This window comes from Tenrec ecaudatus, chromosome 9 (assembly GCF_050624435.1).
Source record: "Tenrec ecaudatus isolate mTenEca1 chromosome 9, mTenEca1.hap1, whole genome shotgun sequence".
In the NCBI taxonomy this organism is placed as follows: domain Eukaryota; kingdom Metazoa; phylum Chordata; class Mammalia; order Afrosoricida; family Tenrecidae; genus Tenrec; species Tenrec ecaudatus.
In genome coordinates, this window is record NC_134538.1 from 106,494,108 (window position 1) to 106,520,393 (window position 26,286).

At 42.5% G+C, this 26,286-nt stretch overlaps 1 protein-coding gene across 1 annotated transcript in view; it reads left to right on the top strand.

The window, feature by feature from the left end:
* PEX1 (peroxisomal biogenesis factor 1) overlaps nucleotides 1-26,286 on the top strand; it is a 49,082-nt gene that overhangs the window by 2,096 nt on the left and 20,700 nt on the right. The window contains exons 2-11 of the mRNA XM_075558418.1: nucleotides 7,529-7,672; nucleotides 10,391-10,474; nucleotides 10,660-10,774; nucleotides 11,264-12,000; nucleotides 15,648-15,767; nucleotides 17,756-17,879; nucleotides 18,155-18,261; nucleotides 19,421-19,503; nucleotides 23,469-23,601; nucleotides 25,007-25,103. Of these exons, the coding sequence (XP_075414533.1) occupies nucleotides 7,529-7,672; nucleotides 10,391-10,474; nucleotides 10,660-10,774; nucleotides 11,264-12,000; nucleotides 15,648-15,767; nucleotides 17,756-17,879; nucleotides 18,155-18,261; nucleotides 19,421-19,503; nucleotides 23,469-23,601; nucleotides 25,007-25,103 (1,744 nt within the window). The remainder of the gene's footprint in view (nucleotides 1-7,528; nucleotides 7,673-10,390; nucleotides 10,475-10,659; nucleotides 10,775-11,263; nucleotides 12,001-15,647; nucleotides 15,768-17,755; nucleotides 17,880-18,154; nucleotides 18,262-19,420; nucleotides 19,504-23,468; nucleotides 23,602-25,006; nucleotides 25,104-26,286) is intronic.

The window sequence follows — 26,286 nt, forward strand, 5'->3', positions numbered from 1 at the left end:
ATTGCTTGCTCATGGGTTTGTGTAACAGTTTGTGCTGATCTGTGTATGTAAAAACTGCCTCCTGTTCTTCGTATTTATTCATATGCTTGAGATATAGTACATATTATATAAAGAATATACATTTTCATAAGCCTTTATATAGGGAACTCTAAACAATGTTGGCATATGTGATGTATACCTGTTTCATTTATTTAATAAACTGGAGTGATAGTTACTCCATTTTTTTCCAGAAAGTTATCATTTTAGTGATTACGTAGTATTTGATCATAAGTTCACTATACTTTAATTATTGGTTGTTAATAAGGATTTTCGGGCCTTATGTCATGGGGAAAAGATGAGTCTTCCCCTCCCTACTCATAGAGATAATATAGGGTTGTTATGAATCAGAATCAGCTCGAGAGCTGTGAGTTTGGTTTTTTAGTTTGGCCTCTTGTGTCATACTGGATCTGGAGCTTTAAAAGGACCGATGTTCAGGCCCTTTCTCAGCCCCGTGGAATCAGGATCTTAGAGACCAGGCTTCAGGCATCTGTAGTTTAAAAACTACCATCAGCCCCACTTGAATTCACAAAAGAGCTGAAACACCAACCATTCTAGACTCATGGGGTCATAAAATATTAATGGTCATAAGGACCATAAGAAAACTGGCACTTCTAGTCCAGGACCATTTTTATACAGTTAATTGTCTGATCTCACTCTGCATCATCAGAATGACCCCACTATTTCTTCCATAACTTTTTTGCATCCTTTAAAGTATTTTTCACCTTCCATACAAATTCCAAAGAGCTGAATAGAAATATTCAAAGGCAGCTCACGAAGACAAAGTCCAAGATTATAATGACATGCAAAGCACCTAGAATTAGAAAAACAAAAAGAAAACCACACTCAGCATGTCTTACATTGAAAAATTCAAGGAAACAATTCAAACCTGAAGTTGCAATCTTGAAAGATTCTTTGGCAAAATATTGAATGCTGCAGGAAACATCAAAAGAAGGAAAGAAGACAGAGTCATTGCACCAAAAAGAACTAGTCGACAGTCTCCCATTTCAGGCAGCGTGTGAGCAAGAGCCAGTGGTGCTGAAGGGAGGGCAAGCTGCACTGAAGCATTAGCCAGGAATTGATGGAATGCCAAGTGAAGTGTTTCAGCAGGCTGATGAAGCCCTGGATGTGATCACTGGACTAGGGCAGTGAAGACAGCTACTTGGCCGGCTGACTGGAAGAGGTCCATATTTGTACCCGGTCCAAACAAGGGTGACCCAATTGCGTATGCAAATTATAGAAGAATAGCATTACTGTCACATGCTGAAATTTTTGCTAAGATCATCCAACAGAGGTTGTTGCCGAACATCAGCAGGGTGCTAGCTGCCAGAGGTTCAGGGCACATTTGGAAGAGGACATAGAACGAGGGGTATCATTGCTAATGTCAGGTGGATCTTGTCTGAAAGCAGAGAATACCGGAAAGATGTTTGCCTGTGTTTTGTCGACAATGCCAAGGCATCCGACTGTCTGGATCAGAGAACTGTGAGAAGAATGGGAACTCCACAAGACGTCACTGTGCTCATGTGGAACTTGTACATGGATCGAGAGGTTTGTGCAAATGGAATAAAGGGATGGTTTAAAATCAGGAAAGGTGTGCATCAGGGTTGTCCCCTCTCCTCATACTGACTCAATCTGTACGCTGAGCAAATCTTCAGCGAAGGCGGACCGTGTGAAGAAGATTGCAGCATCAAGATGAACAACCTGCAAGTATTAAGGTGGCGGAAGGACCTTGGGCCTCTACTCAAACACTCCCTCAATGCATGAATACCTTCTTTTATTAAATTGGAACTCTATGCTGCTCACTCTCCCGACACAACGGCTGGAGCCAAAGTGGGTGAACAAGTAAATGTGGTGAAGAAAGCTGATGGTGCCCGGCTATCAAAAGAGATAGTGACTGGGGTCTTAAAGGCTTGAAGATAAACAAGCGGCCATCTAGCTCAGAAGCAACAAAGTCCACATGGAAGAACACACCAGCCTGTGTGATCGAGTGGTCCCAAAGGGATCAGTTACCAGGCATCAAAGAACAAAAATCATATCATTGACTGCACATCTCCATGATAGGATCGCTGAAGACAAATGGGTGCATAAGCAAATGTGGTGAAGAAAGCTGATGGTGCCCGGCTATCAAAAGAGATAGTGTCTGGGGTCTTAAAGGCTTGAAGGTGAACAAGCGGCCATCTAGCTCAGAAGCAAATAAGCCCACATGGAAGAAGCACACCGGCAGTGCGATCACGAGGTGCCCAAGGGACCAGGTATAAGGCATCATGCAAAAAAAAAAAAAAGATATAAGTGTGTGTATGTATGTGTATATGTATATATGTATGTATATATATGTATATATATATATCATATTAAATGAAGGGGGAGGTGCAGAGTGGAGACCCAAGGCCCAAGTGTCGGCCAATGGAGATCCCCTCAAAGAGGGGTTTAGGAGAGGAGATGGGTTAATTAGGGTGTGAGGTAGTACCGATGAAGAACACAGCTTTCCCCCAAGATCCTGGATGCTTCCTCCCCCCAACTACCATGATCCGAATTCTACCTTGCAGGCCTGGATAGGACAGAGGCTGTACACTGGTACATATGAGGGCTGGAGGCACAGGGAATCCAGGGTGGATGATACCTTCAGGACCAAGGGTGTGAGGGACGATGCTGGGAGAGTGGAGGGTGAGTGGGTTGGAAAGGGGGAACTGATTACAAGGATCCACATGTGACCTCTTCCCTGGGAGAGGGACAGCAGAGAAGGGGGGAAGGGAGACTCCGGATAGGGCAAGATATGACAAAACAACGATGTATAAATTACCAAGGGCATATGAGGGAGGGGGGAATGGGAAGGGAGGGGGAAAAAAAAAAAGAGGACCTGATGCAAGGGGCTTAAGTGGAGAGCAAATGCTTTGAGAATGATTGGGGCAGGGAATGTATGGATGTGCTTTATACAATTGATGTATGTATATGTATGGATTGTGGTAAGAGTTATATGAGTCCCTAATAAAATGTAAAAGAAGAAAAGAGAAAAAAATGGTTAGGGCAAAGACTGTACAGATGTGCTTTATACAATTGATGTATGTATATGTATGAACTGTGAAAAGAATTGTATGAGCCCCAATAAATTGTTAAAAAAAAAAAAAAAGATGAACAACCTGAGCTAAGCAGATGACACAACCTTGCTTGCCGAAAGTGAGGGGGACATGAAGCTCTAGCTGATAAAGATCAAGCATTGGATTACAGCTCAAAGAAAACCAAACCCTCTCACCTGGACCAGTAGATAGCGCCATGATAACTGGAGCAAGGGTTGACGGCGTCAAGGAGTTCGTCTTGCTTGGATCCACCATCAGTGCTCATGGGAGCAGCAGTCAAGAGATCAAAAGATCAGTTGCATTAGGTAAATCTGCTACATCAGATTTCAGTAGTACTGAACAGCAAGGATGTTACTTTGAGGACTAAGAGGTGCCTGACCCACGCCATGGTTTTTTCCATTGTCTCATATGTATGTGAAGGTTAGAGAAGAATTGATGCATTTGGATGTGGTGCTGGCGAAGAATATTGAAATTTTTCAAAAAGAATATTGAAAATACCATGGACTGCTAAAAGGACAAACCGATCTGCTTCGAAGGATGTATAGCCAGAGCGCTCCTTAAGAGGCAAGAATGGCAAGGCTTCATCTTACCTGCTTGGGACCTATTGTCAGGAGAGACCAGGCCCTGGAGAGGGACATCATGCTTGGTAGACTGGACGGCCATGAAACAAAGGCAGGCCCTCAGCAAGATGGATCGACACGGTGGCTGTAACCATGTGCTCAGGCACAGGAACGATTGTGAGGATGGTGCAGGACCGGGCAGTGTTTCGTTCTGTTGTGCTTAGGGTTGCAGTGGGTTACAACTGATTCACTGACACCTAACAACAACATACTACTTCCGTGACTTTCAAACTGTAGCATAATCCTACCTGCTAAACATAGCCTTCAAAATGATTTATTCCCCCAATTTATTTCCTTTCCAACATTTGCTGCTGTGTTAACTGACCCACCTATATGCCTGTTAACATATACCCCACTCTGTTTCAAGGGCGCAGAGGGTAATAACTGGGCCGCTAACTGAAAGGTCAGTGGTTTGAATCCACTAGCAGCTCCACTAGAGTAAGATGTAGCAATTTGCTCATTAAGTGTTTCCACTCCAGAACCCTGGGGGACAGTTCGAAACCCAGTTCAGTAGGGCCACCTACTGATGAGTAAAAATCAACTTGATGGCAGTGAATTGGGTTTGTATTTGCCCTATTTCAGATACTGTGTCCTTGTGGCTTCTCAACTTTGGAACTATTGGCATTTTAGACTGAATGAATGAATCGTTGTTGGTGGGCCGGGGAGGAGGGGCGGCCTGTGCATTGATAAGATTTCTAGTAGCTTCCCTGCTTTTGTCCACTAGATGCCAGTATCACACCCTAGTTATGACCCCAAAAGATGTCTCCAGCCATTGCTAAATGTCCTGGCTGAAGAAGGTGACACGGGGGCCACTTCTGAGCCTCTCCAGCTGCTGACGCCGGCTGCCACAAGGCAGGGGTCAGATATGCCACCACCCTCCATCCTTCTTCCGCTCTTCATATCCCCAGCTCTGCCTCCCCTGGCTCTGCCCTCTCCCCGCAGCCTACGCTTCTGCTAGGTTCTGTCATTCATTGCAAGTGCCACTGACAACTCCCATGCTCCTCGTGATACTAGGGTTTGCTAGTGAAGTTAGCAAACTATAAGTCATGTGTGAAATATGAGGACACAGTTGCTCAGGGGGACAGTTTCTTCACTGCTGTGCCTGCAGGCAGTCTTCTCTTAGGTCCTCAGTCTGTGGGCCTTGCCTCTGCCCTGCGGGGCAATGTTACAGTGCTCTTTTAGGGCTGCCAGTAAAGGCCCTAAGGCTGCAGTTCTCAACCTGTGGGTCCAGACCCCTTTGGGGGTTGAACAACCTTTTCACAGGGGTCGCCCGATTCCTAAAAGTAGCAACATTGACAGTTATGAAGTAGCAAAGAAAATCATTTTATGGTTGGGGGGTCACCACAACATGAGGAACTGTAGGAAAGGGTGGCAGCATGAGGAAGGTTGAGGGGCATGCCACTCAGTGACCGCTACACCACCAGGGCTCACTGACTGGCCAGTCAGTTGGGTTTACCTAGTGCTAGGAGGACCCATTGTGGCCAAGTGGATTATGTTGCTAACCACAGGGTACGCACTTTTTTCCCTTTTGCAAGAAGAAATTTTAATTAATTTGTTTCCTTTTCTCTTTTTGATCCAGAAAAAAAATGGAGTACATTATCGTCTGTTTCATTTTTTCCCTCCAATTGCTCCATTTGATATTTAGTCCTTAGCTCAGTTAGCATTTATTACGTACTGAGGTTACCAACCCAGGTCTTGCTGGCTGTGCTTGGTGGGGGGAGGGGGAGCTGAGAACAGAGAGCTACAGGAGGAAGGGGAGGGGAAAGCTTTCCTTTGGTTCATCAGTCAGGAGCAAGGTAGCCCAAGTCACCAAGTCGAGTTCCGAAGAAAGGGGATTGGTAGTTTACATGTATACACGAAGAAGTAAATTGAAGGGATTATGAATATGTAACAGAGATCCAAGGAATGGTCACGACTATGCATTAGGAAGGTTTATGATTCTTGAAGGAAATGGCTCGCTTTCAAATGTCTTTTGAGTTAGTCCAGTGCTGTCCTTCCAGCCACATTGGATTACTTGACCAAAGTACATCTGCTACCCAAACGTTGTGTCTGTCCTTTCTGTGCATGTTCAGCAGGCCAGGGCTGGCCACAGCTGAAACTCGCTTGCTCTTATGGGCTACTTTTGGCATCCAGTCAATTCTGGCTTCCCCGGCTGCAGGGCACGGGGTGGGGAGGGAGGGGAGGCGGGCGGTCCTGATCCAGCGCTTTCTGGGGGTAGAAAGCCGCATCCTTCGCCAGTGGAGTGTGACAGCGCAAATCATAACCCACTCAGCCACTAGGAAAGAAATCCAGGGGGGTGTGCACTTAAACCACCAGCTGCCCCTCCAGAGAACGATGGGGCTTCTACTCTGGCAAAGATTGACAGTCTTAGAAACCCACAGGGGCATTTTTGCCCTGCCCCATAAGGTCGCCCTGAGTGGGAAACCACTGACTGATGGTGAGGCTGCCAGGCCATTCTGTGCCAGGACTTGCAGAGCGCTCCAACGGGATGAGGTTTGTATCCCCACGGAACAAAGCGAAACTGCCCTTCAGAAAAGATGACTCATTTAACATAAGTAAACCTTTTAAACCGATGAATTGAATTTGATCTGAATAGATGATTGGAAAAATACATGAATGTCCCAAGATGGTAAGTCTTGGTTGCTATGCAGTAAATCTTTTTATTTAAAAGATTGTATGACCCCCCCCCAAAAGTTTTGTGTGTCAAGTTGTCACTATAATTCAAGTACATACTATGCAAAAAGTTAACTTGCTCCTAGGAAAGCGATTAGCAGGAAGTGGGTGACATTGTTCCCATGTTGTCTGTGGGAGAGAAGATCCCGTGTTTTTTAATCTTCTTCTAAGTGTATAATATATTTTCCAAGGGTTTTATAATGAGTTTATAATTCTTTTTACATTAGAAAACATTGTCTTTCAGTTTTTGGCCACAACATTACATCATTCAGTAGTTTTTCTTTTATATAATTTATGCTTTATTATAAATTGTTATATTTTAACTTTATCATAAATATGTTGGCATAGTTCTATGACCTTTTGAAATGACCTCTCAAGGAGCTGACTTACAGGAGCGTTCTGGAAGAGTATAAAAGGAGTGATTTGGGGAACAAGGGACCTGCCTTTTTGCATGTTCTTCAATGCACTTTTTGCCCTTTCTCTGTGTGCATTCATGTTAATAAATATGTATGGGGCTTCACGGTCAAGCCTGTTGGTATTTCAGAATTGTAAAACTATGACTTTTTTTAAAGGTCATGGTAAGTCTCCACTTGATTCGTGTTTTACTAAATTAGTAAATTTATAGCTCATTCAGTAATTTCTCAGATAGAAAATTAAGACCAACCCAAAATTTTACTATGATAGATAACCCTGCAGAAATAACTTCTGATATGTTCTTTTCTTCTTCTTTGAATTATTAGTGTGGAATAAATTCCCAATAGTTACACAGTGGGGCCTCAACAAGTTTGTGGAGGGAAAATCCGTTATCTTTAAGTTCTGCTTTCCCATGAGCTTTTTGACATCCCCCAGCTGAAGGCTCAAAGAATACATAAGAGAGTTGTAAAATGCTTGAATCAATGCATAGTGCCATCCCAGGAATGTAAGTTTCACCCACGATATTGCCAACCTTGGGCATCAGAAATGATTGTGACCTTTTAAATGCTATGACAAATGTGGAGAACAAAAACCTATTAACTTCTAAAAACGTTTTTATGTATGTTTGGACGTCAATAATAGTTTATCTTCTGTGAATTTCAGAAAAGTACATAAACCTTTCCCCCCTTTTCTTCTTTTTTAACTGAATAGAACCAAGCGATTGAAGTAGCCTGGGGTCACCAGCCTGCCTTCTTGAGCTGGGTGGAAGGCAGGCATTTTAGTGACGAAGGTGAAAATGTGGCCGAAATTAACCGACAAGTGGGACAGAGGCTTGGGCTTTCTGACGGGGGCCAGGTAAGCATCCGGTGTGATGAGCGAAGCTTCCGGCTGTGCAGTAGGTGGTGGCGGGCCCTGGAGCCGGCTCCAGCTCTTCCCGCCCCCGTAGGACAGAGCACAGCCACCCCGCTTGCTCTCCTGAGTTGTAGTCCCGAAGGCCAGCTCCCAGCCCAGCGGGTCTTTGCTGCCACAGAGTGGCTCATGGGTTTGATCTGCTGACCTTCCCCTGAACAGCTCACCACTTACCCACCAGGGTAATGGAGTATAACAGCAGAAGTAAAATGACAAGCTTCGGTGTCTTGTTCAGGAGGTGAGAAGACCCCTGACTTGTCTAGTGCGCTAACCAGTCCAGGACACTCACGCTGGCTGTCCCCGGTCAAGTCACCGTCGGCTAGTCAGCTGTGTACCCAACATCTCTGTTTCATTCACTCCTGGGTTCACTCACTGTGCTTCCGTGCGTGTATTTTTCTTCTGTGAATGACTGTTTTTCTTATTCTAGAAATACATCCCCTTTGTTTCAACACATTCTCTAACTTCCCTGGTTATACTGAGAAAGAGGAGACTGTCTACCACTGCCACAAAATTCACAGCCTCCATAGCCCTCTCGGGAGTGACTGTGAGTTTGGAATCACCTCACCAGCAGTGAGCATGGTTCTGCTTGTATTTGAACATGTTTGGCTAAAGAGAGTTGTTATTGTCCATTTTTTGGGTTGTCTACGAACGTAATATGCTTAGGTTGTCAATCCCACGGTTAAAGGAGTTAGATCTGGGGTTCTTTTTGGTTTGTTTTGGTCTTATTGTTCACCATTTTTTACTATGCCATTATGTTACATATGTCTTCGTTTATAACTGAAAGTGAGTTTTCCCTTTCCTGAGTCGTAACCTTCCCCCCTCCTCCTGAGTGCTCCTGACTGTTGGCCTCTCGTTGCACTGTTAGGGTTCAACAAATGAGATCATACATCTCTTCTGCAACGGTTTTTACGCAAAATGTGTGGGCGAGTCTTTTGTATGCATTACGAAATGTGACTCGGACATCTTGCTCTCGGTATATATCTTTGCACATTTGTTGTGTTTAAATGGAATTAAGTATTTAAACATTGAATGGCCAGTTCTAGGAGGCTGTATATTTTAAAAATTGTATAAATAGGCTTAGATCTGTTTCTGCTACTAGTCTCCCACGCCATACACAAGAGTCCCGCAGCTTTTTGGCTGATTTTGAGCACAGACTGGGTCTGTTCAGACTTGTTGATGGTGAGCATGGACTACACCTCTGGTCCCTGCCTGTCTTAAATTTGTGCTTGAATATTTATCATTTTGGCCCCAGCGGAACCTTAGCAGCCCCCCAGTTGTCTGACGGTTGGCCTGTGGAGAGGCTGTATTCTGTGTACAGCTCTGCCAGGGTCTATATGTGAGTCGGCACTGTAAACAGCCCTCTGGTCATTCCTTCCTGCTTGTGTCTCACCCCTCGTGCCATATTTTCTACAGATCCCTGTACTGTAGTGAGCCCCCAACTGCAGAGATTAGTTGTGCCCGGGTCAAGCTCAGATGCTGGTGAGCAGGGGCTGCGTGGGGTGTCCTGCTCGAGGAGAGAGGGCGGCACGGGCACAGGCAGCTGGCACAGGAGTCGGGGGCAAGGCTCTTGTAGGAATTCAGCAATTGCCCAAAAGAGCAGGAGAAAGTGGCTGCTTAAGCTTTCTGTATGCCAAGCATTGAGCCTTTGGGAGCTTTAGATTTTCGTTTTCTGATCACCATAAATGCCTATGGAATGGGAAAGGAAGTAAGATGATAAATTCCAGCTTCTTGAGACATGTTATATTGATTCCTGTTTCCTTTTGGCCTCATTGCTGTGGTTCATATTCAGATGCCCAGGAGCACCCTAGGACTAGTCCCTTGCCTGTCTTAAATTTGAGTTGTCTCACTATTGGCCTGCGAAGACCCTCTTGGTCTTTCTCCTGATGGTGGTGCTCAGCGTTAGCTCTTGCATCTTGGATCTGCAACGAGGGCTCTTTGTGCTGATTTTCAGCTGTGGAGGATTTGACCTGCCCAGCATTTGCTCTGGTCTCTAACCCAGCATGTTTTCCTTTCCTGGAAGCACCGTGGCTTGAAGTAGGTTACACACTAATGGTTGAGAAATATCCAGCAGTAATAAAAAGAGTGGGCACTGGCCTAAGGGAGGACACAAATGGGCGACACAGAGGGTAAGTGCTTAACTGCCAACTGAGAGGCCAGGAGTTCGAACCCACCTGGCCACCTTGGAAGAAAGCCCTCTGGAGCACAGTCAGCCCTCTCTGGAGCACATGAGTCAAAATCAACCGGAGTGGCCACTGGCGTGGCTTTGTTTGTACTGGATCACACCCTGATTCGATGACCCTTTTCATTTCTTCTTAAACTTAACTTAGTTAAGTTCTTCAACTTTTAAACTTAGTTTTTAGTTTGATGATTATTTTTCTTTAAAAAACAAAACATGCTAGGACCTGTTTTCCTTTATTCTATAATTAGTTGTGAAACTCTATTTCCTACACAATGCTGACCTGACTTAGAATAAGTGTCTAATATGTGTTAAATAGAGGTGTATCTGTGTTTTTAATTGTGGTGATTCTATAGTAATGAAAATCTTTGCCATTTCAACAGTCATAAGAGTAGATATGCCTACTTGTTTACCTGTAAAGAAAAATTCTTATTCTCTAGCGATAAACAATCTCTCGAAAGTAGTTTTAATGTTCTAATTTTTTCCAGGTCTTTCTCAAGCCATGTTCTCATGTGGTGTCTTGTCAGCAAGTCGAGGTGGAACCTCTCTCTGCGGACGATTGGGAGATACTGGTAACGTGCACACGAGCCAGTTTAAGGTTCAGCTCCTTCCCAGCAGGAGGGTCTTTCTGTTTCTTTTCTCTGTGCTTCCGTATGTGCTGTGCGTTGGCTTCAGTTGTAAGTGTAATCGAGCTGGCTTTACGAGGCGTGGGACGGACCACAGGCAGTGACTGAATCTTCTTGTCTTTGGGTTCTAGGAGCTGCATGCTGCTTCCCTTGAACAGCATCTTCTAGATCAGATCCGCATCGTTTTTCCAAAGGCCGTGTTTCCTGTTTGGGTCGATCAGCAGACTTACATTTTTATCCAGATTGGTAGGTGGTAATGTGATATTTGGGAGTCATGGTTAGTTAGCAGCAGTTCCAACACTCAGCTGCTGCCTGAAAGGTCAGCAGTTCGAACCCCAACCACTCCACAGGGGAACACTGGCAGTTGGCTTCCACAGAGCTGTTGCCGCTTTAGAAACCCTATAGACGGTGCCTATCGACCCCAGGGCACTGGGTCTGGTACGGGGGGTTGTGATCTTGGCACCGAAACGTCTTAAACTGCGGCCGTGACCCCTGTGGGCTGTCATAACAGAATGTGACGGTCTGACAGATGTGGCAACAGTGTAAGGTTTCTGCACATCCCGTGACCAGACTGGTTCAGAATCAAACAGGGAGTGAGTCGAGGCTGTGTTGCAAAGCTCTTGGGTCAGAAGGGATCACGGGAGCAAATCGTTTAAGAAGCCCTGCCCTATGCCACAGCACCTGGCCCAAAGCAGGAGGGCAAATGCCTACTAATGGGCTCTCTTCCCCACACAGTTGCCCTGCTGCCATCTGCCGCCTACGGAAGGCTGGAAACTGACACCCACCTCCTGATTCAGCCAAAGACACGCCAAGCCAAAGATCACATGTTTCCAAAAGCAGATGATTCGCAAGGAAGAGTTCATAGTGATGGAAGAGACCCAGAAAGAATAAGGAAAGAGCTTCGACCCAAACAGCTTCCGTCTAGCACTGTAGGAGCCACTGGGCCTCGTGAAGCAGACCCAGGGGTTACGACAGGCTCGTCATCGACCTCGAGCTTGTGGACGGTGATAGGAAGCCTTTTTTCTTTTGGATCTGAGAAGAAACAAGAGCCATCATGGGGCTGGACTGAAATAAATGCATTCAAAGATATGCAGTCAAAGGTGGTTCCTCTAGACAATATTTTCAGAGTATGCAAATCTCAGCCTCCCAGTATACGTCACAGGTCACCAGCATCTGCGTTTCACAGACACTGTGCCATTCATGTCTTCCCATGGGACCAGGAGTATTTTGAGGAGGAGTCCAGCTTTACCGTGACCTATGGGAAATTAGTTAAGCTACTGTCTCCAAAACAACAACAAAGAGAAACCAAGCAGATGTCAGAACCAGCAGATCAAAAGCAGATTGGCTCCGACCAGAGTCGAGAAGCTGGTAAGAATTGTGTGCTGCAGGTAGTCTGGAATGGACTTGAGGAATTGAAGAATGCCCTAAGACACACCAAACACGTCGAAGCTCTCCATCTTGGTAAAGTCTGGGTTAGTGCAAACTTTATAATTAGTGGGGAAATAATGTTCCGTTTCTTCTCCCAATTATGAGTTAGAATAATATTTTCTTTTTTTTAAACCCCACCCCACTATTTTCTATATCGTACATTAAAAACTAACATAATAAGAAACACAGTATTGAATGAATGGTTTTTGAACTCTCACTTAATCATAGCCTAATGACATGGACCAACTCAATACCTGCCCTCAGCGATCCCTGAAGATATGGGTGCTGTCGCAAAATGTAAAGAAATCAGGTGATGTCCAGCTCTCAGAAATAATAGTGTCTGCGGTCTTAAAGGCTTGTCTTTTAAGAAGCAGCCATCTAAATGAGATGTCACCTAAGTTCACATGCAGAAGCACACCAGCCTTTGTATTGTAAATAATAAAATCCAAGGTCAGAGAAGGGAGTGGTAGATTAGGTTTCAATTCTAAGCACCCAGTTTGCAGAAAGCTATGGATGACAGTAAAACCCAAATCCATTTGAATCAAGTCTCCGGGGACTCCGCTGTAGCCATAGACCAGGGATGTGGAACGCCTGGTTATCTACCGGACAGAGTGCATTGGAAAGTGCACTGACGAAGATGTAAAATCAAAACTTACCTCATCATTTGCTCTCCATTTTGACCCTTTAAAAATTTGTTCCACTTCTTACTATTTTGGGGGGGGGGGTCAGCTTAGTTTTTACTATCTTATGTTATCTTTTCAACTGAGTTCTGCTATATTTTGTTATTTTTTTTTAAATCTTTGTGTTTTTGCATATTTTTCCTCTATGTGAGGTAAAGGATAGGTAACGCTATAGACAGTAACTGGATTAATAGTTTCTTGGGGTTATGACTGGGGAAGGCGGGGAAATGGGGGGCTAATAATGAGTATGAGGAAGAATAAAATGCTCCAAATTGATTGTAGTAATGATTGCATGATTATGTTTAATATGTTTAGATTATTAAACTGTATGATATATAAGTCATACGCCAATGAAATGGTTAAAATTAAAAGTAAGAAACAGTATCAAAAGGCCCTGGGAGGACATATTGCTGATGACAGGGTGTTGTTTGGGTACACATTGTATGTTTCTGGCAAAAGAAACTTAGGTGGGTCCAGCAAAGGTTATACTCTTCTCACTCGTGCAGGTCTCAATTTTAGATTTTACTTAATAAAGATATATTCTAGCAAGGTACATATGTGCAAGGAAATATAGAGAAACACGTGAACAAGAGCATATTGTGTACTTTCTAGGCATCTAACACTTGTGATGATTTATTTTTTTCCTTTGGTTCAGTTACTGAATTAATATTTATATATATGCTAGTTAGGTATGTTCATACAACAAACACCTTTATTTGAAAAGGGGAGAACCAGCCCCCCCTTCCCCCACAGTCTGGACAGACTTGCCTGCGGGCTTGACTGGATCGTGCAGACAGACAGCTGTCACATAAGCAAGCATAAGCCCCAGTTACATATATTTTGACACCAAGAGAATTTTCCTTCTGACGTTGATAGCTAGAGCCAGCTCCCACAAAGCACATGCTATGCTGTTATTATTCTAATCAATTACCCACTGGGCTCCTTTAATCCTCCATAGCAACCTGATGAAGTAAGCACAATTATTATCTCTTGTAGACGAGGACATTGAGGTTCACAGCAGAATTACTTACTACAAGTCACACTACTAGGAAATGGTCGAACTGAATTCCAACTCCCCGGCTGACTGACTCTAAGTTCATGCTTAGCATGGACTAACCTACAAGGCCTCGCATCTGTGCCTACAGAAATGCATTCCCGAGTCTTGAAGCAAAGGGAAGCTTGCTACATCCTGAGGAAAATGCCCAGCGTAAGGGACGGGCCTGCCTGTGAGGACATCTGGGTCAGAGGACATCCGGGTTCTGATGACGGGGCTGCTCTCGGCTCTTTGGCTTTGGTGTGACTGGGAGAAGAAGTAGAGCGACTAGTTTGTATCACAGGGTCCTGGCCTCTGATGTGACGATTAGGTGTGAAATGAGTCACAAGCACCATTTGCTTGAGCCCAGTTTTTAACCACAGGGCAGAGGGGAAGGAACTGCTAGGAAAGGGAAGAGAAGCAGTAGAGAAAAGGGTGTCACTTGTAGATGTCTTAACCTGTGACTTCTATACAAATGACTTCACAGAGTTCTCATCTCGTGGCTTCAGTTATTTTCTTAAAGCTCCAGGCCATTCATTGCCTTATTACTTCCTGTTAGCTCTGAATACATGCAGATTCGAAATATCGGAATATCAAACATGTCATCACTTAGCTGCTTAGTGGTTATTGGTTGGGCTGTGGTCCACAAGGTTGGCAGTTTGAAACTACCAGCAGCTCCTTGGGAGAAAGATGGGGCTTTCTACTCCCTTACACAATTACAGTTATGGAGACTCACAGTTCTACGTGTCCTCTAGGGTCACACTAAGCTTGTTGGCTTGATGCCCCTGAGTTTGGTCTAGTGCTTGGGTGGTGGTCTTTAGTGCCATTAGGCAGCAGTGCCCTTCTCTTGCCTTGAAACGGTGTGAGGGCGAGATAAAGAACTGATACAGGCCTGGGAACTGGATAAGACAGCAGGGCAAGGAACAGGCTTGCCCCTTGGATGTTAAAGGTCTGGGAACCACAGACAGTGAGAAGGGCAGGAGGTGCCATGAGGCATTCAAACAGGCTTGACTTGATAGGGAAAAATTGACCACTTGGAAGTCTACAGCCTGATATTAATTTGTTACCCTGAAAAGCAAGGTGCTTTTTCCTTTTTTAAACAAGAAATTTGATTGATGAATTGCTAATTCTTTAGATCAAGATAGGCACCTTAAGAATTTTTATTTTCTGGTTTTGTGTTTTATTAATATGTCGTGTGTGATCTTTAGGTAGGAAAGAGAATTTAAAGTCTCTTCTTTTTCTTTCAATCTTACAAGTGTTGGGAGATGAAAAAATTTTAAACACCTTTATATAGCTATCATTTAAATTATACAACTCTAGATTTTTGTGCATTCGCAGGATTTTAAAATTATCGCCACAATATAAGTTTTAGAACCTTTTCATCAAGGAAGGTGAGAAACTTGCCCTTTGCCTTTTACCTCACACTTCGCTCTGGATTTGAGGATGTAACGGGGCCTGTGGCAGATTGTACGGAGCTCAGGGTGTTGTGGGCTATGAGGGGGGTTGCTAACCACAGGGTCAGCATTTCTAATCCACACGCTGCTCCGGGGGCTTTGTGCCCCACTAAAGATCCACAGCCTCACTTCCTAGGGACTGGGCGGCAGTGGGTCTCAGCTCTGATCGCTCCAACTGTTTCACTGGTTCTCAGCTTCCACAAACAAAGCTTGCTCCAAGATGGCAAATTTGCGTTGACTCTGAATGTAATTGTGCTTCAGTTAAAAAGATGGTCATTGTGGATGAATCAAGTACGTCCATTTAAAGCTCTTATTCTAAAGAAGATGTAAAGAGAAGAAGAGACATGTACGGAGGATAAAGTGTTTGTTGTGTAACACTTGATCTGACTGGCGAATCATTTATAATTTCACTAGAATTCGAAGAAGCTAATGTCACCATTCATGCTGTGGACTCTTTTAATCAAGCTTTTTTTTTTCATCAAGCTTTGAACATATTTATGTTTTTGTTTATTTTTGCATTTCAGATTCCAGATGACCTGAGAAAGAGACTAAATATAGAAATGCATGCAGTAGTCAGAATCACTTCAGTGGGGATGATCCCCAAACTTCCAAGATCACTCAGATTACAACCTAAAGAGAACTTAGTGAGTTCAAGTTCTATGTTATATTGAAATTCTTTGACATGTAAAATTTCTAAAATAGCTTTAGCTAAGTTATAAGAATGTTGTGTTCTTTTGCTATAAGGGCAAAGAGGTCTTGAACCATAGATACACATTATTTGTATTGTGCCGATGTAAATATGGATAATATTGGTTTTTAAAGAGTTGATAGTTTAACCACAAGCAGGTAATTAAAATTTCCCCCTCATCTTCCAATATTAATATTATAATCTAAAAGCTTACAAGCTGTTTTATTTTCTATTTAGCAAATCTTTTGAAAACTAATATGGTCAGGAAATGTGAGGTATTGAACTTGATTAAAAGTTATTTTTAAGAGAGTGTTATCCTAAGTATCATGTTAGGGTTACTAGTTCCTAGAGTATAATAATAGAGGAGAATTGCCATATTACGTGTTCAAAAAGTTCCAAACATCATAGAATCTTTCTCTGATCATTCAGATGGTTCTCTTAGATCCTCAGGATCAGGGTATGCGCTAGATCACAGAAAACCCAATTTAACAGAACAGAGCAAGGCGCTTATGCACGGGACTGAAAAGGAGGAAAATAAAAAGATTAAGTGCTATTTCTTAGCATCATGCATCTGAGCGTCTAAGGCACAGTGGTTGAAAGTGTTGATGGTGTGGTTACTGGTTGTTGGTTGTGGTATTCCCCAAGGCTAGGAGCCGTACATAAGGAAACAGTTAACCACTGGCTCTCCATCAGTGATGGGTTATTACCCCACAGCCCTGTGCCAGTCCGCTGGACATGTTTCCGGGGAAGCAAACGCTACAAGTCTTACGGCTTTTGGCAGGTGTCGGAGCTGTGATTCTATCACGTGGGACTCGAGAGTGTTTGATCTAGAGCAATTGTAGGTTCCTTTCTGGTCTTAAACATCTTCAGCTTTTCATTTTAGGATTTCCTAGTTCTGGTGGCACTGCGGGTTAAGCATTGGATTGCTAACCAGAAGGTCTGGGATTGAGAGAAAGCTGGGCAGCGCGCTTCTGCGAAGGCTTCCCACCTCGGAAGCAGTGGATTTGGGTGTTTGCAGGGGATAGATCTTTGGCCCATTGCCACCAATATCCAAAGTAGCCACTGTTGATGTCTGTGATTTTAAGAAGGGGAGTGTGATACTGTGTTTTTTTGGCTTTAGGCCACTTTGGGGAGCGATTGTTTTCTGAATTGAGCTTAAGTAGCAGATCTAAGCTTGATTCTGGAAGAAGAAAGATAACAGAAATGGACCATTTTCAAAAATGGCAAAATAAAGGTTTATTTTCCTGTGCAGATATTAATCACCCTAATCAACTTTTCATTATTCCCATTTTTTCTTTTATATGGGTTTTAGTGATCTTGATAAGGTTAATTGAAAAGTTTTTTTTTTAATTGAAAAGTTTTAATAATTTTTAAAATTAATAATTAGCAACGTTTTACTCAGAATTTCTTTGTTATTGTAATAAAAATACATGTAACAAAGCATTAGTCATCTTAACCATAATTTAATGTCATTAATTAAATTTACCACCAGTATCTGTTTCCAATTTCCCCCCATCTCTTTAAATAAAGCCTCAATAGCCCTTAACTAATAATTTCCCATTCCTCCCACCTCCCCCTGCGAGTCATTAATTAATAATGTTGGCCTCTGTGCATATGTTTCTGTCATGTAAGTGCAGTCATACAATATTGTGTGTGACTTATCTCAATCAGTATAATGTTTTCCAGGATCCTATATATCCTAGTATTGACCAGAGCATCATTTCTCATTAAGGCAGAATGATATTTCATTGTCTAGGTAGCCCACATTTTGTTTATTTTTTTGATGGATACTTGAGTTGTGCCTCCATTTGGGTGTTGTGAACAGTGCTGCAATGGCTATTTGCGTACAAGTAGGTGTTTGAGGCCCTGCTTGCAAATAAGGAAATCAAGGTTAAGACCAGGTTCCAGGATAACTTATTCTACTCTCTGCTTTTTCTCTGCCAGCCTGCAGAGGTGAGTGAAGAAGACGTAAAAACCGTGTTCCATTCATGGCTCCAGCAGTGTGCTACAACCACACTTCCTTTAATAGTGTCAGAGGAAGAAGATATTAAGCTGGAAATTAATAATGGTGGGTTAATTCATTGCTTTTGCTCTTAAAATTGTCATAATACTTCTATTTATTTATTTTTAGTCATAATACTTTAAAATTAGTTTTACAAGTTATGACATCTATAAACAATGAAATAGTAATGATAATTAAAGTTGATTATATACATTGAAGAAAGGACATAGTTGATGCTGCCTTTACTTACATTGAAGGTAATTTGGTACTTAGAATTCTGAATGATTTTATTCTTTAAGTCCAGTGCTAATTCTACATCACTACTTTTTTTTTCCCAATAGAGCTGAAAGAGTTTTCTCTGAAAATGGTCCATTCATGGGAAAATGAAAAAGATAAAACAGATGTTTTTTTGCTGAGTACCAACCTACTACAGAAGACCACCACACAAGTAATTATATATTAATAGTATTATATGCTATTGATAACTGAGTATCAATTTACCTCTAAGACTCTGTATCCTGAAGTTTATTAGCAACCCAAAGAAGAATAAAACTTAAAGTATTTTGTTCTATGATCTGGTTTAACTTACAGTAATCCCTGGCTTGTCTGAAACTTGAAGCCGACGCCTCAGCACAGTTAAGCACAAAAACAGAGCCGATTATTCTCCCCGCAGATGGATCTTGGGTTACTGTTTTTCTATTAATGAAACAAAAGAAAACTTAGTTTTAAGGGGTTGGTTTTAAGAATTTATATTTTTACCTATAATTTTGCTACACTGCTCATGTTATTTTGGCAACTCTGAAAATTCTCAACCAGTATTATTTGGGCAGTTTTTAACATCGCAATTCTGCGCAAGCATGATCAGATCTCTTTCAAAGCGTGCTCTTTTGAGGAGCTGATACCAAGGGCTCAAGTAGGAAGAAAATATTTTGGAAATGATGATGGCAACTTATGTATAAATGTGCTTGACACAATGGATGGATGGATGGATTGTGATACGAACTGTATGAGCCCCCAATCAAATGATTTTTTTAAAGGGGTCTTTTTAGATAATTATGTATTAGTTGAAAAGCCACTGAGTTCATTATAGAAATGAAAATACTCTAATAATTGAGGATTTTAATGTTTGGGAACAGGGATTATTTCGTTACTCTAGGAATATAATTGGACAAATACCATTCAGAGAAGTTGCAAATGTAAGAATTCTGAAAGTAATAATTTTGCCCTTCATCAAGACTTCCAGTGAAGACACGTCTGTCAACCTTGTGAAGGGCAGTGACTTACATCTGAATGCACCTTCGAAGCAGGAGCTGTCCTGCCCTGTAGTTTCACCTCTCATCGCCACCACTAGAGCGCATGAACAGATAGTTCTTAAGAGAACTCATTAAGGCGCTGGCATTCTCTTTGTTAGTCATCCATACTTCAGTTTCGGGAATGAGTAAAGCGTTGTCAAGGCAGTTTTAAGTAATGATCTTACATGTACAGTGTATCTTTTCTTTCTGCTTTAATAAAATTAATGATTCCTATGTCCGATTCTTTGCATTTGAGAAAACCATGCAGAAGACATTACTTTTAAAAGTGAAACTGATTTTTCCTTGTTCCTCTAGGTCCTTCTAGACCCTCTTGTTAAAGAAGAGAGCAGTGATGAAGCTGGCCCTGCTGGCCCTTGTTTGAAGCTGACTTCCTTGGGGTGAGAAGTGTCGGCCGAGTCGGCATGCTTAAAGAAATGTTTTCACGTTATCTCGGGCAGCGTCTTTATGGATAAATCTTCGTTATTAATGCAAATGAATATCTCACTCACGTTCTTCAGTGAAGTGCCGTCAAGCCAGTTGTCAACGCATAGCAAACCCATGTGACGAGAGAACCGCCCGCGGGGTTTTCTGGGCTGTGCATGAGCTTTACATACTGTTTCTCCCACAGAGCCCCTGACTGGGTTTGAACTGCCGACCTTTCAGTTAGCAGTCAAGTGCTTAACCTTAAGCTACCAGGCTGCCTTCATTAATGCATTCAAACCCACTCCGCTGCAGGCCCTGTAGGGCAGAGTGGATCTAGGATTTCCAAGGCTATAATTTTGTTTTCGAGGCTATCATTCATACAGAGTCAAAGTATCACATTTTTTCTCCTGCCAAGCTGCTGACGGATTCAAACTACCCACTTTTTTATCAGCAGCCAAGTGCTTAACAACTGAGACACCAGGGTTGTTCCTCCTACTGCTTTAGTAGATACTTTTTCAAGGATTCTGTCTTGGATTCACACCTGATAGTGATTTATCTGCTTCTCTCAGATAACAAAATCTGAAGTGTATTCAGAATTTTACTTTCAGAATTGATTTATGAGAATAAATGTGATTTATGTGAATATGTGAACAAGACTGTATGGGATCGAATCAAACATCACAGTTCTTAGAGCAAATAAAAGTTAAATCTAAAAGTTGAATGTATAAAAATATTTAAATTATAATTCCTTCACCATCTTATTAATATAAGAGTTGGCTTGTTTGTGTTTTCCTCAACTTTTAAAGACAGATAAATCTAAAAAGAACCTCTTCTTCATTTCTTTTTCTCTTAAACACTATGGAAATCTAATAAAAATGCTGTATTAGAATTCTTCACTGAGCGGGGCCAGCCCCAATCCCAACTATGTGAACAGGCGCTCCTCCCCCGAGAAAAATTCACTTCAGAGGACAGCACTGAAGCTACAGTTCAGGGAGAGGGACATGTCTGATCAAAGCACACAGGAGCAAATGAAGGGGGAGGAAGAGAGAGTGGAGCACACCCTGGGCCACCAACCCTTGAGGATGATATCCCTGCTCAAATCAGCCAGTCTACAGAGAGGATCATATGGCCGGCCCCACTGCTATGAGACATGACATCCCTCACTGACCCATAGCCCAACAGGAGACAACACTGGAGACACAGTGTGGGAATTGCATCCGATCTAACCCCACCACACCAAGGGCGTGCAAGAGAACAGCAAGGGGAGCAGAGCTAGGAAGTCCCAAAGGAATACCAAAAATAGACTTTGGGGCCAGGGTGTGCCGCCCCATCAGACTCATCCAGAAAACACTCCTAAAGGACAACAAACAGACCTTGAACTAGTTACAGGATTTTCTTTTTTTTTTTTTGTCATTGGTCTTTTGTTGTTGTTTTGTTTCCTTGCTTTGTTTTGCTCTGTCTTGTTTTTGTGCATATTATTATCTCTGCAGGTCTGTCTAGATAAGATAGGTGGGATAAACTAGCTGGAGGAGAAAACAGAGGGAGGTGGAGGAAAGGAAGTGATGTTAACAAACCCAGGGATAAGGGAACAACAAGTGATCCAAAATCAGTGGCAAGGAGGGTATAAGAGGCCTGGTAGGGCATGATTAAGGGCAATGTAACTGAAAGGAATTACTGAAACCCAAATGAAGGCTGAACATGACAGTGGGACAAGGGGAAAGTAAAAGGAAATAGAGGAAAGAACTAGGAGGCAAAGGGCATTTATAGAGGTCTAAATATAGGCATGTACATATGTGCATATATTTATAGTTTAGTATTAAGGTAGCAGATGAACATTGGGCCTCTACTCAAGTACTTCCTCAATGCAAGAATACTTTGTTCTATTAAACTGGCATTCCATGATGCTCACCTTCCCAACATGATTGCTGAAGACAAAGTGGTGCATAAGCAAATGTGATGAAGAAAGCTAATGGTGCCCGGCTATCAAAAGATACAGCATCTAGGGCAGGGGTCCTCAAACTTTTAAAACTGGGGGCCAGTTCATTGTCCCTCAGACCCGTTGGAGGGCCGGACTATAGTTTAAAAAAAAATGGAAAAAAAATGGAACAAATTCCTATGCACACTGTACATATCTTATTTGAAGTAAAATACAAAATGGGGCAAAAACACCCAGCGGCCTGCATAAACATCCTCGGTGGGCCGCATGCAGCCCATGGGCCATTGTATGAGGACCCCTGATCTAGGGTCTTAAAGACTTGAAGGTAAACGAGTACCAGACATCTAACTGAGAAGCAACAAAGCCCACATGGAAGAAGCACACCAGCCTGTGTGATTATGAGGTATCGATGGGATCAGGTGTCAGGCATCAAAGACCCAGAACAAACAAAATCATACCAATGTGAATGAGAGGGTGTGCAGAATGGAGACCTAAAGTCCATCTGTAGGCAACTGGGCATCCCCTCACAGAAGGGTCGCAGGTAGGAGACGAGCCAGTCAGGGTGCAGTATAGGAACGATGTAACATACAACTTTCCTCTAGTTCTTTAATGCTTCCCCCCCCACTATCATGATCCCAATTCTACCTTACAAATCCAGCTAGACCAGAGGATGTACATTGGTATAGATAGGAACTGGAAACAGGGAATCCAGGACAGTTGAACCCCTCAGACCAGTGGTGAGAGTGGCAATACCAGGAAGGTAAGGGGAAGGTTGGGGAGAAAGGAGGAACCGATTACAATGATGTATATATAACCCCCTCCCTGGGGGACAGACAACAGAAAAGTGCGTGAAGAGAGACATCAGTCAGCGTGAGATATGACATAATAATTTATAATTTATCAAGGGTTCCTGAAGGAGGTAAGAGAAAAAAGGAGGAGCTGATCCCAAGGGCTCAAGTAGAAAGCAAATGTTTTGAGAATGATGATGGCAACAAATGTGCAAATGTGCTTGACACGATGGATGTATGGATTGTGATAAGAGTTGTATGAGCCCCTAATAAAATGATTTTTTAAAAAGGAAATGCCACAATTTGAGTCAAGCACATTTTAGTCCTCAAAGCAATCTCTCGGATCTTTCAGTTAAAAGCAGGTCTTTTGAAGATTTTCCTGATGCAATGTAGCTTTTGGTTTCCTGACTGTCACTTGCATGAGTGTTCGTGGGAGATCCGAGCAAAATAAAGTCTTTGACAGTGATTTAAAAAAAAAAAGAATTCTTCACTGAGCCTTTTGGAAGATGTAGCAGTAGTGATTCAGTCTCCTGTAATAGTACAATCTGTGCATTTTATAAGAGAAATAAATCATACAGTAAAAATGTTTATATATAGTAAGATACTCATGAATATAAAGTAAAATCTCTTCAGTTCCAACTCTTAATCATTAAGAATGTATGATACCTTCACACCAGAAATCAAGTGGCAGTCAAAGTCAAGAAGTAATTGAAGTTCAAGTTTGTATGACCTCCAGGTTTAAACTTTATTTTAATTTTTTGAATATTTTTATTGGCATATCTTACTCATTCCAATCATCACTGAAGTCAACTCCCCTCCTCCTCCTCCTCCCCACCCCTTAAACTTTATTTTAAAGGTGGTGTTTAATGAATGAGAAATTAAGTCATTAAGGATCCTAAGTACTTCAAAAGCATGCCTTTTATTTAAGTAGCAAGCCAGACTTTATTTTGAGGGAATTTCATGTATAAAGAAAAATTCCTTAAAGGTTCCTATTAGGGTAAAACTTTAGTTACTGCACATGAGTGAAAGTAACCTAAACAACGTCTTTTAAAAGCTGTGAATCAGTTTGAAATTCATTGTTTTGTTTTGTTTCCAGTAAGGGAGAACATCTAAGATTTTATTCTTGAACATTCCTGAAGCGGAAAGTTTCAGAATTGTGCTAATAGAGTTTATCCTTCGTCAGCGTTTCATCAGCTCATCTGTGTGTGTGTTACAGAGGGGTGAGTGCCGTGGGTATGTCCTGCTTGGAGCACGTCACGCAGAGCCTCCTGGGCCGCCCTCTGCCGCGACAGCTGATGTCCCTCGTGGCCGGGCTTAGAAATGGAGCCCTTTTACTCAGCGGAGGAAAGGTGTGTGCATCCACATGCTCACTGTGACTCGTGTGTGCTTTTTCCCCTCGGGCTCTGCTCACCTGTGACATTGTTAACCTGAGAGGTGAGCAGCCGTCACTCACTAATTAGGACAAAAACTTGTCGTAGTGAGATACAGACCTACTCCCCGCATAGTGGCTGTCTCGTCATGTGTTTCACATTTACAATAGAAAAACGTCTTTTATTCAGCGGTTTTGTACATGAACATTGTACATATGACAGTCATGAATGCTGGCATGGGAGGCCAGCGTCATGCTGCCTGTGATAGTTAAGGCTGTGTGTTAACTCGGCTGGGCCATGATCCTCAGTGGTGTGGTAGTTGTGTACTTATTATGTACCTTGGCAGTTACACCAGGGTATAATTTGGCAGTCATGTAATGATGAAGTCAGTCGTCATCCATTTGTGTTCTGATGTGATCATCTTCCATATACGTTGATTTTTGCATTATGACTTGGACTTTGGAACGTAACTATGCTGATGAATGAGGAGTGATGTATATTTTCCACAAAAAAGTTTGTGGAAAATGGAATTAAGGATAAGGGAATTTTTCCATGAACTTTTCCATGAGCTCTACATATATCATGAAATTTTCCATTTTAACCATTCTGAAATGCTCAATTCAGGCCATTAATTATATTCACAATGCTATGCAAACATCACCACCATTTATTTCCAAATGCTTTTACCACCCCAAACAGCAACTCTGTACCCATTATATACAACTGCTCATTCTCTCTCCCCAAATCCTCAAACCCAAACCAAACTCATTGCCAGTAAGTCTATTCCAACGCATATCGACCCTCTGTCCAAGACAGAGTAGAACTTCCCGTGGATTTCTTAGACTGAATCTTTAAAGGAGTAGAAAGCTTCATTTTTGTCCTGTGCAGCCACCAGTGGGTTTGAACTGCCAACCTTACAGTTAGTAGGCCCACATGGAACTCACCAGGCCACCAGGGTTCCCTTTCTTCCTAGGTAACCACTAGTCTATTTTCTGTCTCTATACTTTTTCCTATTCTAGATATTTCCTATAAATGGAATCATACAGTACTTGCATTTTATGCCTGTCTTATTTAACTTAACATAATATTTTTAAAGTTCTTTCATGTTGTAGCATGTATCTGAACATCGTTTCTCTTTATAGCCAAAATAATAAGCTGTTATTTGGATATGTCCAACATTTTGTCCTCCATTCATTTGTTGATAGACACTTGGCTAGTCTTCCTTGGCTTTGGTGAGCAGTGGTTCTGTGCACACTGGTATACAAACACCTGTTTGGCTATATAAGGAGTTGCTGGGTTGTATGATCATTTGTGGTTGACGCGGTGACACAGACCTTTTCTGATTGTCTACACTGGGAGTCCTTCTGAAATATTTCTCTTCTAGGGGAGTGGAAAATCAACCTTAGCTAAGGCCATCTGTCAAGAAGCATTTGACACACTGGATGCCCATGTGGAAGTAGTTGACTGTAAAACTTTGCAAGGTATGACAGGGGTAACCTTTTGCACAAATTCCTTTTTGGTAGAAAGACAAAAATATTGTTTATTGCTGTTACTCTAATAAATGTAATCCTCTTTAAAAAGCCCAAAAACCCTAGCTCACTGCCATCGAGTCAACCTTGACTCCTGGTGACTCCATAGGACAGCAGGGAACTGCCCTTGTAGGCTTCTGAGACTGTCACTCTTCACAGACGTGAAAAGCCGAGAGGAGGAGTGGGGGAAAGGGAGGGGCAGCCAACAAACCCAGCGACAAGGGAACAACATAAGATCTAAAATCGGTAGCGAGGAGGGCATAGACTTCCTGGAGGGGCTCAATCAAGTGCATTGTAGCTGAGAGGAAGTATAGAGAGCCGAATGAAGGACGAACATGATAGTGGGACAGGAGAAAAGTAAAAGGAAACGGGAAAGAATTAGGAGGCAAAAGACATTTATAGAGGTATAAGTATACTCATGTATATATGTCAATACATTAACATAGGAAAGGGATATAGATCTATGTACATATATTTGTATGTTAAGTATTAAGATAGCAGACAGACATTGGGCCTCTCCTCAAGCCCTCCCTCAACACAAGAACACTTTGTTCTCATAACCTGGCATTCTATGATGCTCACCCTCCTGACATGATCACTGAAGACAAAATGGGTGCATAAGCTAATGTGGTGAAGAAAGCTGATGGTGCCCAACTATCAAAAGATAGAGCATCTGGGTTCTTAAAGGATTGAAGTTAAACAAGCAGCCATCTAGCAGGGAAACAACAAAGCCCACGTGGAATAAGCACACTAACCCATATGATCACAAGGTGTCAGCGGGATCAGGTATCCGGCATCAGAAGACCCAAACTAACAACCATTTCGATGTGAATGAGAGGAGTTGGACTGGAGACCCAAAGCCCATCTGTAGACAATTGGACATCCCCTCACAAAAGGGTCACAAGGAAGAGATGAGTCAGCCAGCATGCAGTGTAGCACCGATGAAACATACTTTCCTCTAGTTCTTTAATGCTCCCCCACCCCCCAATATCATGACCTCAGTTCTACCTTACAAATATGGCTAGACCAGAGCATGTGTGCTGGTACAGATAAGAGCTCTCGAAACACAGAACCAGGACGGATAAACCCCTAGGGGTACCCCTAGCAGTACCATGAGGGTAGGGTGAGAAAGAGG